Genomic DNA, 19,929 nt, shown 5'->3' with positions numbered 1-19,929 from the left:
CGTTGGCATTTCCATATGTAAGTCGAAAACATTGGCAGATGAATGTCTGCCCCTTGAAGTAGAAGATGTTTCCATATGGATTATTGGTGAAGCCACGTGGGTTGAGATCATAAGCAGTTGCAGATGAATGCCTTCCTATTGAACTTGATGGCATGGTATATGGCGTTGGATCCGCCATTAATGATGTGAAATCATTACAGATCAGTTGTGTCGGGCTATCAACTTGATCAGTTTGATATGCAATGCCAAAGTGAGAGGAATATGAGAGACCACGAGTTGCACGAACCTCAATAAAAGTGGCATACATTTCAATAAGAGATTGTGAACTCCCCATATGAGCATCAACCATCATAGAAACATCATCATCGTTTGAAAGCTGAAATGATGTATACGTTAGCGGAAAAGTTCAGTAGGAAATCTGTACTGAAGTGAAGATAGTCTTCTCTGGCCTGCTACACGAATCTTTAACGAAATTTTTGTGATTACTCCTCAATTGTGATGTTTCTCTTCAAGGTTAAGGGGATATAATGATCTGACTCAAAAACAACCCCCTCTTCAGCTTCCTTAATTTCTACATCATACAAAACAACAGCAGAAAGACGACTCATTTCAGAGAATTTGAGAATTTAGAGTTTGGGAATTTGAGAATTTGAAAGATTGTGAACTGAAGTTTGTTTTGAAAGTTTATAATACGTTGCATATAATAGTGTCTATAATCGGTTCACTATTCACATGAAGGCGCGTTCCCGGGGGCGCGCCTTCCATTATTTCGTCAGAGAATATGTTATCATTGCCCTATTATGTCATTCATGTCCCTCGGGGACACTAGATATATCAGTATCTATTATTTCACTATTCACATGAAGGCGCGTTCCCGGGACGCGCCTTCCATTATTTCGTCAGAGAATATGTTATCATTGCCCTATTATGTCACTCATGTCCCTCGGGGACACTAGATATATCAGTACCTATTATTTCACTATTCACATGAAGGCGCGTTCCCGGGGGCGCGCCTTCCATTATTTCGTCAGATAATATGTTATCATTGTCCTATTATGTCACTCATGTCCCTCGGGGACACTAGATATATCAGTACCTATTATTTCACTATTCACATGAAGGCGCGTTCCCGGGGCGCGCCTTCCATTATTTCGTCAGAGAATATGTTATCATTGCCCTATTATGTCACTCATGTCCCTCGGGGACACTAGATATATCAGTACCTATTATTTCACTATTCACATGAAGGCGCGTTCCCGGGGCGCGCCTTCCATTATTTCGTCAGAGAATATGTTATCATTGCCCTATTATGTCACTCATGTCCCTCGGGGACACTAGATATATCAGTACCTATTATTTCACTATTCACATGAAGGCGCGTTCCGGGGCGCGCCTTCCATTATTTCGTCAGAGAATATGTTATCATTGCCCTATTATGTCACTTATGTCCCTCGGGGACACTAGACATATCAGTACCTATTATTTCACTATTCACATGAAGGCGCGTTCCCGGGGCGCGCCTTCCATTATTTCGTCAGAGAATATGTTATCATTGCCCTATTATGTCACTCATGTCCCTCGGGGACACTAGATATATCAGTACCTATTATTTCACTATTCACATGAAGGCGCGTTCCCGGGGGCGCCTTCCATTATTTCGTCAGAGAATATGTTATCATTGCCCTATTATGTCACTCATGTCCCTCGGGACACTAGATATATCAGTTTGAATAACTTAAATTTAACTTCTTTTGAAAGTTCAACAAGTTAAGAATAACTTAAATTAAAACGTTATGTGAAGTTTGAATAAATTAGATAAAATGTTATGGATAAATTGAATAAATGTGAAGTGATAAGTTGATTGTGACATTGAAATTGTATGGAATGAGCATTGAAATGTGACATTGAATAAATTGCCAATTCACCCCACTCTTGGCTGATTCCGTCGATCGATGAACTCAACATAAGTTGATTTTAATGTATACGTTTTAATATATATGTTAATGATAAAATCATATGTATGGATAAATTTAATTTCAATTTAAGTATTGTGAACTATAATTGGAATATAACTTTTAATTTCGAATACAATTGGAATATTAAGTTGAAATTTAATGTTAAATTTCGAATACTATAATTTATATTTTAAATTTAAATTTGAATAATATTATTTTTATTTTTATTTTAAATTTCGAATAATATAATTTGTATTTTAAAAAACATTTATCAAACATTTAATGTTAAATGTGAATAAAAAATAACATTAAAAAATATGTATGTAACAACCATGAAACATTTAAATAACATAACCAAATTACATAAAATTATGAAATTTAATTATTTAAATAACATTAAATATAACTGGATCACCGATGTCGTCTTCTCGAATGAGTTCCACATGGCGGTGGTTGCCTATTTCGTGGAGGATTTCTTCGTGGAACTTGTTCTTCAGTCTCCTCATCTTCACTATCATCATCAGCATCATTTTCTTCATTTGGTGTAGATGACGCTGAAGGGGCTAAAGGGCCTGTATAAAATAACGACCCTGGAGGAGTGCTAGTAACAATCCCACCGCTCCCCGGGAACTGTGGAAACTGTGGAAACATTGGCATCGATGTATGTGATCCAGATGAAGATTGAGGTGTCTGTGGAGAAGCACCACCAGCCAAATAAGATGCATATGAACCATATGCTAGATCATTAAACATAGTCGTATATGCACCTCCATATGGTATAAAACCCTGCGGGCTAGGCATGTAACCTGGCGGGCTAGGAATGTAACCCTGCGGGCTCGGAATGTAACCCTGCGGAGATGGCATATAAACTGGTGGGCTTGGCATATGAAGTGGAGGGCTGGGCATGTACCCCTGCGGCATCGACGAATAAGGATGTTGTGGTGGGACTGATGCAGAATCGGTAGCGCCTTCTCTCCGTCCACGCATCGGGGGAAGATGATATTGAGACGGTTGACGTCTTTTTCGGCGCCTAGGAATGTTAACCCCTCGTGCTTCCGCCGAAAGTAGAAACGACTTCCCATTTTCATTAAACCAGTCCATATAGTTATCCGTAACCATATGACCAGTTTCAGCGTAATATTGTCGATGGGCCAATAGTGTATATCGGTTCTCCCAAAGCGCAATCCAATCTCTGTGTCTCACCACCCAGTTAACATCTTTCTTTCCCCGTCTATCTATGTTATGCACGTCGTCTAAATTTCTAGGAGCTCCAGGAATATATTGCGTACAACCATACTGACGGAGCACGCGATCAACTGGATGCCACTCAATAATAGCATAACATATAAGAGGTATAACCGATATCCATACCTCTAATGACCCACTAAGGTGGGGTAGGATGCAAGCTTTCACTTCATCGCTCGCATAAGGTATCCACTGAAACTGAAATATAAATATACAATTCAAATAAATAAAATATTCTAATTATATCTAACATTTTAAATTAAAATATTAATAATTAAACAAATTTAAAAACATACCTCAGACCCAGCTTTCGTATCAATAAGTAAACGGATTTCCTCTAACCCAGCTTTCGTATCAATAAGTAAACATACCCTATTTAATTGAAAATATTTAAATCAAAATTTAGTTCGAAAATTACCTCAACAATAAGGGGAATACGTATGGTTCATTTACGATCGGGCATAAGAAAGGCATGCGGAACCACGCCCATGATTGTAGAAGCAGAAGACATCCACCGATAGCAGTTTTCTTATAATTCGTCGCCCGACACATTTCTCTAAAGAGAAATGCCAAAACTGCAGCACCCCAACTATATCTTCCAGCTTCATCAAAATCGATCAGATGCCGCAACCACATACAATGCACCTGGTTGCGAGATTTGTCGGGCATCAATATTCCTCCAATTATTCGTAGAATATATGCCCGAGCACATGCCTTTGCTTGATCCTCTGAAGCATTTTCATTTAAAACCTCAAAATTAGCTTTCAACCAAGATAAAGCTATTCTACCTCCATTAAACTCTGGCGGAGCAGCTCCAAGATAATCAATGCACATTGATTGCCAATCACCATCCGCCATACCACACATCATATTTCCGTCGACGGGAAGCCCCAGATGCATAGAGACATCCTCCAATGTAATTGTTGCCTCTCCACATGGAAGGTGAAAAGTGTGTGTCTCGGGCCTCCACCTCTCAATCAGTGCAGAAATTAGGACAGGTTCGAGTTTGCAACCGCCTATAATTGTTGCAATATACCCGAACCCAGCAGAAGCCAAATATGGCAAAATACGTTCCGGTGTCGGTATACGTGGATTTTAATAAAAGTTTCTAAAATACGATCAGCATCCTAAATAATATATATTATAAAAAATAAAAAATAATATAAATTCATAATAACTTTAAAATAAAAATAAATTTAAATATTAACATTAATTATAAAAAATATTACCATATCGCTAAAATGTCTGGAGATATGATCAATATCCAATCGCAACAGCATTTCGTTTTCCATTATAACTGTAGACAAAATAATATAATTAGAAAAAAAAATTAATAATTCTAAATAAATAATAATTATATAAATATTATTTTAAAAAAAATAATATTTACATAATATATTATATAAAAAATAATAACTATTTAAAAAAATACTAATATAAAATAAATTTCTTACCACTAATAACAAATTTAAAACTCAAATAGTTGGAGAATTTGAGTTATATAAGAGAGGAGAAGATGATTTTGGTGTGAAGAATGAGTGAGGGTTGAGGGGGTTTATATAGGGGAGGAGGAGGGGTAGTTAGGAAAAACGGATGGGGGCATTTATGACATTTAATGGAAGGCGCGTCCCCGAGGATGCGTTTTCCACACGTGTCTGCTGATATGGCAAAGTCGCGTCCCCGGGGACGCCTTTCACACGTGGCATCCAACTCAGCGAAAACACGGGTAAAGCGCGTCCCCGGGGACGCGCCTTTGCCAACTCAACAGAAAGGGTGCTAGTTTTGGAAATATTGGTCAAACGGTGTTAGAAAGGTAAAATTTAAAACAAACGGTGTCAGTTATGTAATTTAGCCCCGATTAGTATAGGAAAATTAGAAAGGCACATGCTATGTTTTACCGACACAAGGCCATCTTAAGTTTTAACCATGACTGTTGCATTGCACTGGGAATGATCTTCCTCTCCCCTTTAGATTCTTCTCCATCTTCCTCCCAATTTTATGCTCAAAAATCGATCTTTTTCTTTTTCGTTTCTTCACCTAAAGTACTGCAATAATCTCTGTACGGTGAATGAATTTCACCTCTCCTTGTAAGGACTGTCGGAGTAGGTGATGACTAGTAATTATGTTATGTACAAGGGGAGAAAAAGAAGACAAAAGCTAGCTGCCGTTGATGAAACCGAAGAGCTAACTGTAAAGGGAAGTACTCTTTTGCTTGGAGAAATTGAAAACCCATTAAATGAAAACCTCAACAACTTGTTAGCTTCGAAGATGCTCGACGAAACTAGTCTAATCATAGAGGGAGTGAGTTAATATGGGCAGATGAAACGGATCCGAGATGGCTCAGTCGTGGGTGTTGAATTTTCTATCGGACTAGCTTGAGTTTGAATCATTTTAGATTTAAATCATTCGAGCAAAAGAGGTAAAGGCATTGAATTTGAGGTAACATTTTGGTTGAAATTTTGTTTTTGAGAGATAGGGGAAGGCCCACTCCACCTGCTCTCTTTTTTTTTTTTTTTGCGGTTGCATTAATGGCTTCTGCTACTATTTCCAGCCTATCTCCATGCAGCTTACATTAAACACGCTATCAATCTTTTCTCGGAGACACTGCTTCCACATAAGAAAAATGAAAGCAAAGCAATACCCTCGCCTTGCTCTTCACGGTCCCAACACCAATTCCTAATCAGTTTATTATTTTATACTAACAATCCTCAAAAATACATTCCTAATCAGTTAAGGGGCAATTTTATGGATTCCTCATACAAAATAATATTATCCTAATTTTTAGATAAAATACATATATTAAATAAAAAACAAATTCATTTAAAAATAAATGGTATTATTTTATTCGAACAATTCTTGAAAACATACTCCTTGTCAGTTAAGGCGCATTTCCATAAATTCATCGTATAAAATAATATTTAGAAATATTACAATTAGCAAGAAATTTACGAACATGTAAATGAAGGATTAAAATAATAAATATGATAACTTTAGGGATTAAACTTTAAAACCAAAAGAAATCAAGACAACCATTACAAATATTTTACTTGTTATGTACTAAAATCGTAAATAAATCAACTTCAATCATTCAATTAAAATAAGACACTCGAATTAAAATAATCATAAAGATAAAATAATAAGCAGAAAAGAACTAAAATAAAATTAAAATAAAAACAATATCCAAATCATAATCAATCGGTGACTAAAATGCATAAATTGAAGATATCGTATCCAAATTATAATAAAATAATAAATAGAACCCAAACAGTGGCTAAAAAGAATAAAAATAAAACTAGTGACTAAATTCGAATAAACCATAATAATAATAGTGACTAATTAAAAAAGAAAAATAACCTCAGTGACCAAAAATGCCTTATAATATACGATTTAACCAACTTTTTAGATTTGCCAAAATGATCAACTAAATCGCAATGCGATCGATAATTCGCAACGCGATCTCCGGTAACGCAAATCAGTTTCCAGATTCGCAACGCAAACTTCGACTATCGCATTGCGATTTACATATTCGCATTGCGATATACATATTCTCATTGCGATTTACATATTCGCATTGCGATAGTCCAAGTTCGCGTTGCGATAGTCCAAGTTCGCGTTGCGATTTATTCCAAATTCGTTGTAATAGTCCAAAATCGCAACGACTGGTGGTATTGCATTTGTTTCTTAAAATTTTCTCTAAAAAGATAGTACGCGTGGACCGAAGACCGTATTCCACGAACGAACAACGAACAACGGCACGCGAGAGTCCCCCTTGTTTTCTATCGCAACAAACTTGGAATAAATCGCAACGCGAATTTGGACTATTGCAACGAATTTGGAATAAATCGCAACGCGAACTTCGACTATCACAATGAACTTGGACTATCGCATTGCGATAGTCGATGTTCGCGTTGCGAATCTGAAAACTGATTTGCGATACCGGAGATCGCGTTGCGAATTATCAATCACATTACGATTTAGTTGGTCATTTTGACAAATCCAAAAAAATTGATTAAAATCGTATATTATAAGGCATTTTTATCACTAAGATTATTTTCTCATTAAAAAAACATCGAATAAACCAGAAGATATCGCCGACAATGAATGTGGTGGTGAGCCGATGCAAGTGGTTGATGAGAACGAAGCTGGAGCCGAGGAAAATTCAAAGACATCGAATGGTAAAGTTTAGGAGAGGATGAGGAAATATATTGTCATGAATAAGAGGGGAAAGAGGCGGCTTTCGCCTTCGTCTGCAGCGGAGGAGAAAAGGATTAGTGACGGTCGATTCACCGGTGGCGCCAAGCGTTTTTGTCCCAAGGGAGCAAAGTTGCGGGCTTTGGATCTTGTATATCAGTTTCACTGTTGAAAGTATAAACACAAAAATAGGTATGTATTGAATATAACAATCATGTTCTGTTTAATACAGCTTTACATACGGATTAGGATTACCAGACAACAACTTAGACTTTAAACACGAAGAAACCATCGAATCGATAGACCCGATCTACGAAACCGAACAAGTACGTGTTACACTCGACTAGCTTCTTGTAATAGTTATATAATAGGACCAGTGGAAATGATTTTTTACAGTGTTTAGGTAACGATGTTTGACAATTGTAGTTTGGCTTGCTTTGGAGAAATTTCGTGGTCATCCGTAGGCAGTTTCGACCACGGCACTGCGTCCACCTTATTCTTCCTCCTATGCATAATCGCCGACAAGCTCATCAGCAAGCACACAAGAGCAATCAAGGGAAGCAGAATGCCGATAGCTCCTCTATGCCAACACTTCAACAGCAGCTCCGCAGGCAGCTTACCGTCAAGACTACCCACAGAATTATTCATCTTCAGGATCTCCACTCCATTTAGGATTGCATCGACCGCATACTCCATGCTCTTGCTTGACGGTCCAACACTTACGCTCAAGACACCGGAACAATCGGCATCAACCACAAAGTCCGCATAGAATGGAGAAGCCAACTCGTAATTCGCAACAGCAGATAGATCCAAGTCTTTATACACCAAATGTCCGTTGACATAAACATTGAAGAACAACAATCCGAGGGATATGCTAGCAATATCACAGAAATGCATCCTAACAAGATACTTATAATCATCAATCACCGGAAACTCCCAAGTGAGGTTAACATTAGGAATCGAAGCATTCTTGCTCTGAATCAACCTAGCCGAATTGTATACATTATCGGGACCGACTTCACGGCTCGCCGCACCATCTTGATACTTAATCCTACCACCAAAGTACAGCTTAGTCGACTCCTTGCTCGATTTCAAATACGCATCATCAGGCATCCAAGTCCTCCACAAAGAATCGTTAAAGGGAGTAACTTTAACACCTCCTACAGTGACCCTATGCGCAACTTCAAATGCTTGTTTATTTAAACCTTCAAATTTCTCAACTTTAACGCCATTAACATACTGGGCAGTTTCCAGTACCAAATCTTTGGGTGCAGATATCACTTCGATTGCATTAACAAAAGCAAAGTTCGATTTTCTAGCCGGAACAAAGGCAATTTCGAGCTTCTCTGAATTAACCCAAATCAAATATTCCATAACCTTAGGATAACCCATCAAATTCCCACCACTAAAATTGGTCAAAGATACCAACTCATTAATCAAAACGTGAAATTGAGAGTTACCCAGATTCAACCTGGACGATATGAATCGGTGAAAATGGAGACGTACCGAGTGCATCCCTGGTTCTTTGACATTGAATACGTACTTTGACGGCGCGTTGAAAACCCTAGCGGTGTGGTAGATCTGAGGCTGACCCGGCTGAAGAGTTCCGGCACAGAGAGAAAAGGTCCGGGATGAAGAGAGACGTGTGTCTGGCGAATCGGACGAGTCGGAGATAAATCGACGGTTGTCTACGACGGAGTCGAGGGAGGCGCCACAGTTGATGAGATAATTGTCGATCGGAGAGAACGAAAAAGAGGGAACATAAAAGGTGAAGGTATAAATAAGGAGCAAAGAGAACCCAAGTTTTGAAATTAAAGTTTCCATGGGAGAAAACAGAGTTAATGATCGAAGAACATGAAAACGTATGAAGTATAAGAAGGAAAGGGAAATTTGGGGAGGGAACTTTTAGCGCGTTTTCGTTTAGACTGAGTCAAAGGCGAGTTTAGTTTATGTATGAGTCAAGACAGTTGTCAGTAACTCACTTGTCGGGACACGACAGAATCTACTTTCCTTATCGGATTAAATTGTGTCGGACATCCTAAAATTATTAGATGGTTTTAAATTGATTCTAAACTTTAAAATATTTTAATTGAACCCTTAAGATATTGATAGCATTTCAGTTAAGTTCTTCCCCTCCAATGCTATTATTAAACAAAAAATCATATCAAACCGGATTGTTCTCAAGTTTTAAATTTTATATTTATGATTTATACCATTACGATCGAATTCGTCCATGGATAAGTAATAGATGTTCGGGCGATTACGCTCTTAAAAATTTTAAATTTCTGATTTTTCATTCCCTAAAATTTCATAATTTCACGTCCCGAAATTTCCATGACAATGGATATGACCGTGGTCTAAAATTCATCGAAAAGAGAAGAAAAAAAACGTAATAATTTGATGTTGAAGAGCAGGGAGGAAAATGAAAGTGGCTCAGCGCAATTCAATGACCTCATCGTCTCCACATACTCCTACATCAATAACCATGGTTCCTTTCTTCTTCGTTGGTAACACACTGCAACAATTCCTTCTTGGAGCCTGCTCGAACACACAAACAGAGCAAAAAGTAGAGTATTAAATCTCCAGTTTCATCATATTAGATGGACTAAAAGAAAAATTAAATAAATCAGTTTACCTTGTCCCATAAACTCGGGTCGGGCTTTCTGTAAACCTCAACTCTATCAATCCGTGAAGGATCCGGCAACTTCCACTTGCAGTCCGGGTTCGGGACTCGGTGCCGAACGTGCTCGCAGGTTGTCTGGTTTGTCTTCTTGTCGAGTGATGCTTTAGACAAGTAGTACACGGAAGGTCTTTGGCAGGCATGTCGGTAACGGGTCGAGTATTGAAAGAGAAGCCAAAGTAATCGGCTCTCTTGTACCAATTCAGGAAAGTTCTGGCCGGCATTTCCATTTCTCTCACTGACAAAATCCCTCGGTGTATTTGAACCGTGTAGCCCCATGAGACCGAGACGGTCCAACTCCTGGTTTTGTCGTAGCAAACCGATTGCTGCATCAATGCAGCCGAGTCCAGGTTTATCGGGAGGTCGAGACGTTTAAGGGCTTGGGCCCTGTTCACATTGGGGAATATGGGTTCGACCTTGTCTAGGTGGTGAATGGACACCAGTGGAGCAACTGGGTGCGCAGCCAATAGGCCCAGTAGGTTACCAAACACGTCATACTGTTTAAGAACAAAACATAACGAAATACTTGTTTAGATATTGGACGTAAAACAACATATAGGAACTACGTCTATAAACTAAACGAACGAACATAAATGATGATATGTTCATATTCATTCATTTAACTTTAACCGAATAAACGAACGAACGCGAACGATTAAACAAACAAAATTTTTTGTTCGTGTTCATTCATAAGAAATATAGTTTGTTCGTGTTTATTCATGTTCGTTAAAATGATAAACGAACAAAAATGAATGAAAGTAAACAAACCGAACATAAAATTAATTGAGCTTATATTTGAGAATAGTTTTCTTTTCAAATAATTTTAGATTTATATTTTCTTTAATTGATTTGAGTATTTTTTTATTTGGGTTTAAAATTAATTGGTTTTAAATTATTAATGGGCTTAAGGTAAATAATTATTATGTTTTAATATTTTAAACATATCTCGAAATTGAGTTGAATATAAAAAACACTGAATAACAAACGCATTTATTTGTTCATCATTTAACTAAATGAATATAAAATATTATTCATATTCGTTGGTTTAATAAATAAATGAATTATGGTTCCATCATTGGATTATGGTCCATCGCACAAACTTTAGAGTGAATACGTGTCTGTCGTAGACATGGAGCTCGAATAACACCGACTCCTTGTCGTGCACGTGGACGAGAGAGAATAAACTAAGACATTAAAAATACAAGGTTAGATGTTAATGTAAGGCGACAAATGTTGTATAGAGTGGTCCGAGGAAAACATTATAAAAAGGTGAGTCCTAAAACATTAAAAGGATAGTCTAGGTTCCACCGTCATAAGACTTTGGTTCCAAAAGACAAAGCCATCGGAATGGACGATGGATGACGGTGAATTACATGTGAATGAACAATGGCTTGCAAAAGCTGTCCAAAGCTACGTGCCTGTCAATGCCGTGACATGCGTAGGCATGCTAAAAAAAATTTGGACCACACAGATTTAGTCTCGATCGATATAATACAATCGAGTTTTCCTTATGAAACTATAATTTTCAATCAAGTATTCATCGTAGTTCTTGAAGTTTATTTTATTATAACTTTTAAAGTATGTTAACCGTTTTAATTAAGATATTTATAAATCTTATACATTTGTGAATTAAGAGAATATGTTAAAATATTTATTAAACACAACGATCAAAACATATTTTCAAAAATTATTATTTACTTCAATGAAATTAAAGAATTATGTCAAACTTTTAGGATTTTTTATGACTAATGTAATCAGTAAATATTTTATTATTTATTTATTTAATGATCAAGAAACTGTTGACGTTTATAAACGCATAAGACTAACGATTATGTTAAAAACAAACTTTGAAGACTATGATAATATCCTAAGAAACTCCGAATATTAAATTGATGCAAAAAATAAATTGAATATACACCGAGGATAAAAGTAATCTTAAACCCAAATTTAATACAAATATAATAAATAGTTATCCTACAAAGTACTAGAATTATAATATTACGTTAAAATTTATTTCAATTATATGTTTATTAAGTTAAAAAGTTAATATTTTATTTGATTATTTATATTTTTTAAAAAATAAAAAATTTAAAACTTTATTAAATTGGATCAAATTATCAAATTTAATTGTTAAGTTGAATTTGATGTATGTGACATTGTTTAACTTGTATCAAATTAAAATTATGATGATTTAAACTCGAGTTTATAATAATCAAAGCTTCATCATGACCCAATTCATTGTTGTCTTTAAATACATGAGACAAGCAAATTAAGCTTTTACTTGTGCTATTATTACTGTAATTTTATGACTATGCTTAGATTAGGTTAACTAATTATAATACACTTTTAAATACAAATTATTGTACTATCATCTAAAACACTAAATCGCTATTATTTGGTTGAATTAGTTTGGTTTATTGGGATAGACCTAAAATTTTATGTTAAGAGAGATGAACATGAACTATAAAATTTCAGGAGTCGAACTAGAACTTATAAAATTATAAGGGACAAGAATAGATTTTCAATAAAAAATATAAAAAATTAAAGTGTATGACAATTATAAAATTTTAAGGAGAAGATCGCTCCCGCCCAGCTCTATCCCTATTTGTTCAGTTATTTAGAGAGATAATTAGGGAATAACCCCACATGTAATGCATTAGCTAAACAAGATTAGGGTTCCTTTAAGTATTCCTTTCTATTTTTTTTTTAAATTTTCAAGAGTCGAACTATAACTTATAAAATTTTAATGGGCAAGAACATATTTTCAATAGAAAAATATAAAAAAATTTACAGTGTATGATAATTTTAAAATTTTAAGAGATGACCACTATCGCCTAACTCTATCCCTATTTGTTTAGTTATTAAGAAAGATAATTCGGGAATAACCCCACATGTAATGCATTAGCTAAATAAATTAAGAAAATTAAGTGGTGGAATCAAACAATTATTGAAAATTTTAGAATTCTAATTTAATTAGAATTTTTTATATGCGTTAATAATGAAATATAATTTAAAAAATAAAACACCATTTAACCTAAGTATTTATATAATATAAAGAACGAAAAGTGAAAAAAAAATGCAAACCTGGTGAAATCCCGGTTCCTTGGTAAGGGGAACACCGAGCTCCGCCATGCAAGCGTGAATTCGATCATCGGAGCCGTACAATCCGGGGTATCTCTATACACCTGTCTTGCATTCTCGCAAGTGTTTTAGCCAAAGGGTAGCTGATGGCGAACCCTCCGCCGCCGTAAGCCATCCCGTACGAGAAATTAATATTCTGCAAATGACTCTCCGACGAACTCCCGATGTAATAAAACTGATTGTGGTCGTATTTAGACAAAACCCTAACCAAATTATCGGACACAAAGAACGTATCATCGTCTCCCATAACGAACCATTTAACATCTTCCATGCCCATTCTTAGAGTCTCCGATACTATACGGGATATCCTTATGGCAGACCGGTGGCCTTTTGGGTTATTGTATTTGAACTTGGAAGTATCGCCGGAAATCCTTATCGGCGGCAAAAGATGGTCGTCGGTTCCGGTTTTAACACCCTTGTCTAACCAGACGACGCCACGCATTTGCTGAGGCTTCCACCAAAGTTTGATGTAATTCTTCCTTTGATCCCATAACCGAGCCGAGGCTGCAATGCCGAAAACTATATGATGAAGGGTTGTTTTTTGCGAGGAGTTCGGTTTTGGAGATGAAACGGGCGGCGAAGCAGTGGCTATGGATTTCTCTCCGGCATTAACATGAACTGCTTGGATGATGTTTGGTTCTTTGTTCGAAGCTTTCGAGAAGCTGACTGTGTAGAAGATGCAGAGAATAGAAATCAAAAGGAGGGAAGAAAGTACAAACTTGGGGAAAGTCCAGGAAACAGTGAAATGGTTTCTCAAGCTTTGATCCCATGGGAAGTCATCTTCAACCTTTGGATTGTCTTTCATGGTCATGGAGAGTTTTTTTAAAAAACAGACCTTGGATTTTCCGGGTGTTGATGACTGGAGATCTAACCCTAGATTCCAAGCTCTAACTCATGGAAACATGGATTTTCCACATAAAATCTCTGTTCAGAGGAATATTACTTATTAGATGGAGCGAGGAAAGAAGAGAAAAAATGGAGAGAGATGTTGAAGCTGAAGTGGCAGAGTATTAGAGACAAATGGCAACCCCTTTTCCAATGAGATCCTTTCGTTTTAACTCAAATAAAAGTCATTGAAGTTGGCCCAAGTTCATACTCGCTACAAAATTACAACGGACCTGGGATTGTTCTCATCAAGCCACTTAAAAAATCCAAACTCATTGTGAGGCCTTGCTGATGCCGTAGGCATCAACTTTTTAGTGCCATTTAATGCATAAATGGTACCAAAACTACCCACGGCCTCTGGTTTTCTTGGCTAAAATGATGGGGAGATGACCCATTGTGGGGCTCGCATCAAACATTTCTTGAGATGAATGTCGACTCATTCGGCCATCACCAAACAGACAATCCAGTTTGGTGACTATATATTTCATGAAAGCTTTAAGCAGCTCCTCAAACACTGGTATTCCTTGAAGTAGGAGTTCAAAAATATTTTTTTATTAATTTGGTAAGTACAAAATAATATATACTAAAAAATAACTTTCAAATATTTAATATTAAATATTTATGCTCTTGATTCTAATGGTCGAATCCGAGACTTAAAAAATAACAACATAGAAAAAGATGCCAAGCATAGAGAAAGGTGTCAACCATTTTATCTTTTCCTTCTTGCATGATACATCTATTGATTTGCAGCTCCATTTTCCTTGAGATACTCCACAAATCTGTTGAAATAAGTATCTTGCAAGTCTCTGTTCCCAAAAACTTGAGCTGCTTCTCTTGCTCGGCTTCTTAGCTTCTCTCCTCCTCCCGACACCATTGCAAGCCTCAGAGCCTTGGCAATGTCATCTCTGCCAAACGAACCATCCTCACTTCTCTCGATTTCCACAGCCAAACCCTTGTCTACGAGTAGCCTCGCATTCAAGGGTTGGTCTATCACAAAAGGCAGCACCACGAGAGTGTGTCCGAACTGGAGCGTTTCGATGACAGAACCCCAACCAGAGTGAAATAAAGATCCCCCAATCGAAGGGTGTCCCAATATCTCCATCTGCGGTGCCCAACCAAAGCAGACAACACCTCTCCCTTGCGTACGCTCTCTAAAACCACAAGGCAACGTATCGAGTTCATTAACAGCCCAATCGGGTTTCCTTAGTGCCCATAAAAACGGCAACCCCGACAGCTCAACCCCATAGGCTATCTCCTGTACTTGTTCTTTACTCAGCTTGCACTCGCTCCCAAACCCTACGAACACAACCGAGTTAGCCCTTTGAACATCGAGCCACCCAAAGATATCATTGATTGTTCTTCCTTTGGGTTTTTCTGGTAATAGTAAACCAATATTTGTGTTTCTCGCCGCCAACTATCTTCTCGAATAGGTTCAAGTATTCAGCTTCAAATTCAGGGCAAGTACGAATAGCAACAGCTTTAGATGCCTGAATAACTTTAGCAACCCTTTGATCGTCGGATATCCCAGAAGCATTCTGCCCGTAATAACCTCCATGCAAGCCACTGGCTAAGAATCTTGGATAAGCCAATGGTGAAGGAAAATCAAACCACTCGGGAGTTAATGTCAAACTTTCAGGCGAAGACCTAATGTTCTTCTGGCCATCACACCGGTGAGGGATGCTGGAATTACAAAGAAACTTAAAGTAGCAGCTGAAAAAACTGAGAAACTAACCAGAGGGATACGGTGTTCCTGTGCTATTTCGATCACCCAATAAGGCAACGTATCAACCAATATCCAATCCGGCTTTTGATCTATGACGAACTGCTTCACCGGATGTCGAAGCAAATCGTAGGCAATCTTCAGGTATTGGATATTCTCGGAAGGTATATCCACGGTGGCCTCGCAGCCTTGGGGCAAGAGCTGCTCGTTATCTAAGCTCGGCAATGGAAAGGCCACTAATTCTAGAAGATAGGCTATATTTGATGGAACTGGAAGGAGTCTTCTGATGTTGGCAGGGGTTGAAATGAAGGACACCCTGATTCCAGCTTTGGCTAACTGTAGAGAGAGTTGAAAGAATGGTATCAGATGGCCAAAAGCTAGCCATGGAACCATCACTACATGCAGATTTGTAGCCATAGCTCTAACCAAGGTAATCAAGGTTTCTGACCAGGCACCAGATGCCAAACACCAATCTATATATAGAAGGGGGAATGATCATCCTTATCCATCAACTCGCGTTGTATACTTTATTTTAGTAAATAAGTTATCCAACAAAATTTTTACATAAACAATGATCAATAAAAAATCCTATTTAACTGATATCAAATTTAACTAATTATTTTTTAATATGTCATTAAACATGAAATTAAAATAAATATATTTTTAAATTTTTTAATAATATATTATCCTGCATCATAGAATTTTATTTTATTAATGCACAGAATTGTAGATATTTTCTATCCTTCAACGGCATTGCTTGCCCACGAAATCTTTATCATCTTGAAAACGATATCAACCAGACCTAATCATTTTTATTTATTTTTCTTATAATTTTTTAAAAATAAATTCTCTTATCATATCTTAACATAAATTTCAAAGTATTATCGGTGCGGTTTGGAAGCTTTTTATCTGCAACCGCACCGATAACATACCTATAAAGTTAATACTATTGTTGAAGTTATATATTTACATAAATAATACAAAAAAATAAAGAACTATCATCTTTATTTTCAAAATTTAACTATTTTTTTTATTTTTATATATTGTTTAAAATTATTATTTTTTAAACTTCAAAGAATTATGTCTTATTCTAAATTTATTTTTACATGAGCGTAACTTTAATAGTTGGGTAAACTATGTGAATTGTTCCTTTTATTTTAATTTTAAGAGATTTTGATCACTAATTTAAAAATTAAGGATAAATAATTTTTAACGTTATCGATCTGTTCGGTTTAAACTCCTCTGTCGTTAAATTTTATTAAATAATTAACGGAAGTATGATACGATAATTTAGAAATAATAAAAACATTATGTCCCCAACGCTTCATCTTCTTTCCACCAAATACATTTATGTGGAAAATCTCAGTTTCAAGTTCAACGCCATTACAACTCACCAAGTTACCCAAACTGGCCAATTCCACTCTTGTTACCATGTCTAGACCCTACTCACAGCTATGTCCGCCATACGATGAACCGTACAACATAATCACATTACATAATCTCCACTTCGATTATCCCTGCCTGGAGTATTCTGAAATGTGCGTCATCGTATCAGTCTTAGGCGTTGTCCATGACCTTCGAAAGCCACCATTTGTCCATTAGCTTCCTTCTATGGACCTTCTCGATTGGTTGGATCTGTTCCTCAATTTTCAAGATGACAACATGAAGAACCAAAGGGACCTTGTTCTCCACTTGCCCAACGCGCAATGTACCACTCTCATCCGGTCAATAACGTTAGAACCTTTCAAAATATAATCATTTGAGAGTTTCGATGTTAATTGCTCGAGAATTACACAAAATGTGTTGTTACCTCGGGTAAGCGTCCAACGTTTGTGTTTCGGACAACTCCAGTTTCGATTCCGATGGTACTCAGAGAGAAATGTTTTACGATGGCCTTTTGTTGATGGGGATATAGTCTACTAATGTGAGGTTCATGACTAAATCACTACAGCAAAACTGTCTTTCTGCGGTGTTTTTTTTTACTTATAGCGGCGTTTTTAAGCGCCGCAAAAAGCACATGTGACGTTATAACAAACGCTGTAAAAAGTGCCGCTAAAGTTCGCGGCGTTTGTTAACGAAAAACGCCGCAATAGGTGTTGATGTTTAGCGGTTTTTTTCTACAAACGCCGCAATAGGTGTTGAGATTTAGCGGCATTTTTATCACAAACGCCGCAATAGGTGTTGCTATTTCGCGGCGTTTTTCTCAAAAACGCCACAATAAGTGTAGAGATTTAGCGGCACTTTTCTCAAAAACGCCGCAATAAGTTTTGAGATGTAGCAGGATTTTTCTTGCAAACGCCGCAATAGGTGTTGAAATTTGGCAGCGTTTTTTTGATACAAACGTCGCTAAACAGCGTTTTTAGAATACAAATATCGCTAAAGGTCTGGTATATAGTGGCGTTTTTAGGATACAAACGCCGCTAAAGGTCTGATATATAGTGACGTTTGTATCCTACAAACATCGCTAAATGTATGGTATATTGCAACATTTTTTGTTACAAACGCCGCTAAATAAAACAAAATTTAACCAATTTAAAAATTATGTTCGATTATCCCAAATTTGTTTTTTCAACCTGTTCCATTATCCAACAAACATGACAGCAATAACATCAAACTTTATACCATAACAAGCAACATCAAATCCAATATAACAAATAAAATTTTTCATTAACGTAATATAAGTTTAGTTAACACACAGTTCAACAACATTAACAGAATGCTGATAACATGAATGAGACTATGATGGAGGATTCTGAGGTTGCGTTTTTTGTATCATCTGCATCATATCATTGAGTCGTTTTTCAAATTCTTCATATCTCTGATGATATGGTGCTTCTCTCTATGCTATCGCTGCTTCTCTCATTACTTCCGCTGCTACTTTCTATGCTTCCCTTGCTTCAGTTTCCGCTTTCATGTTAGCCATTTGTTGATCCATCTCAACCAACTTTTGTTTTAAACGACTAACTTCTAATTGGGAAGATTGAGACTGTGATGACATGTACTGTGATGAACTGGATCCAAAATATTTGGTGGGAGTAACGAATGATCCTTGACAGCGCACCAGACCATATCTTTCAAGACCCAAAACGTCATTAATAGCTTGGTTTTCAATGTCATCTTCATTAACAATACCTTGACTCGAAGCAGTAGTATGATACTCCACCCTTTTCTCCCTTAATTTTTCCTAATAATAAAGTGAATAATTAATTAAAATAAAAAATATCATGGTACAAATATAAATAAAGTCAGGTAAATTTAAAACATATACCCAATAAAACGTACCATAATTTATGCAGCTTCAGTAGTCATAGGAGTGTCATCCTTCTTCGTATGTGTCATGTCGAAGAGTTGGATTCGACCAACTTCAGAACCAGATGTATTTTCCTACAATGTACCATAATATAATTAGTTTGAGTTAGTATGTAAATGGAATACAAATAATTATGTGAATAATCTATAATACCTCCTCATTAGTTATACAAGCAAAGCTCTTCGATCCAGGCGTATGCGTAAACTTTTGTTGCTGCCTGCTAGCAACACCAACATGCTCTCGGTCCTACAATGTCAAACAACCACTTTTAATGATAATTTATTATTCGTTAAAATATTTTAGGACATAAACAATCATACATGTCCTTTTTGTGAACTCCAAAATCTGAATGCATCTTCCCATTGGTACCTGAGCATTCCAGGCGGGACTATTTGTAGCTTCTCTTCAAGACTGAGATCATTCTTAAAGTATTTCTTCTTTAAGGAGCTCTTGTGGTCTCTCTATCTCTTCCCTAACGCTTGCTTCACATAATCGTCAGAGACCTCTAAAGAAAATTTCTCCTATACAACAAATAAGTGTGCAACGTAAGTATAAATTACTATTGAAATTATAATAGAGTATCTATTATAATGACATTATTACCTTAACAAAATCCAATGCCTGATTTTTGTTACTATTAGGCATTTCGCGCCATGACTCATAATTGATCGGTAACAGATTCGCACTACGTCCAACTATGTCTAAGTAACCGGATAGAAGACGTGCTTCTGGCCAATAGGTTGACCGACATCGTTTCTAGAAACTTTGACACGGTGCCCAGGAGAAAGTTGGTATAATTCCT

At 36.7% G+C, this 19,929-nt stretch overlaps 1 protein-coding gene and 2 pseudogenes across 1 annotated transcript; all 3 read right to left on the bottom strand.

The window, feature by feature from the left end:
- Nucleotides 1-7,663: 7,663 nt before the first annotated feature.
- On the bottom strand, nucleotides 7,664-9,305 carry LOC120131215 (probable receptor-like protein kinase At5g24010). The gene has a single exon (XM_039148262.1). The coding sequence runs from the start codon at nucleotides 9,213-9,215 to the stop codon at nucleotides 7,791-7,793; it is 1,425 nt and encodes a 474-aa protein (XP_039004193.1). The 5' UTR covers nucleotides 9,216-9,305; the 3' UTR covers nucleotides 7,664-7,790.
- Nucleotides 9,306-9,788: 483 nt separating this feature from the next.
- Nucleotides 9,789-14,185, bottom strand: LOC120131198 (annotated as a pseudogene).
- A 635-nt stretch (nucleotides 14,186-14,820) lies between these two features.
- On the bottom strand, nucleotides 14,821-16,292 carry LOC120131199 (annotated as a pseudogene).
- Nucleotides 16,293-19,929: the final 3,637 nt, after the last annotated feature.

Source organism: Hibiscus syriacus, unplaced genomic scaffold (genome assembly GCF_006381635.1).
Source record: "Hibiscus syriacus cultivar Baekdansim isolate YM2019G1 unplaced genomic scaffold, ASM638163v2 tig00110549_pilon, whole genome shotgun sequence".
Classification (NCBI taxonomy): domain Eukaryota; kingdom Viridiplantae; phylum Streptophyta; class Magnoliopsida; order Malvales; family Malvaceae; genus Hibiscus; species Hibiscus syriacus.
This window is presented reverse-complemented; position numbering and strand designations above follow the sequence as displayed.

Bases quoted from the DNA above. Each gene is read 5' to 3' on its own strand.
- LOC120131215 (XM_039148262.1), bottom strand. From the start codon at position 9,215: ATGGAAACTTTAATTTCAAAACTTGGGTTCTCTTTGCTCCTTATTTAT.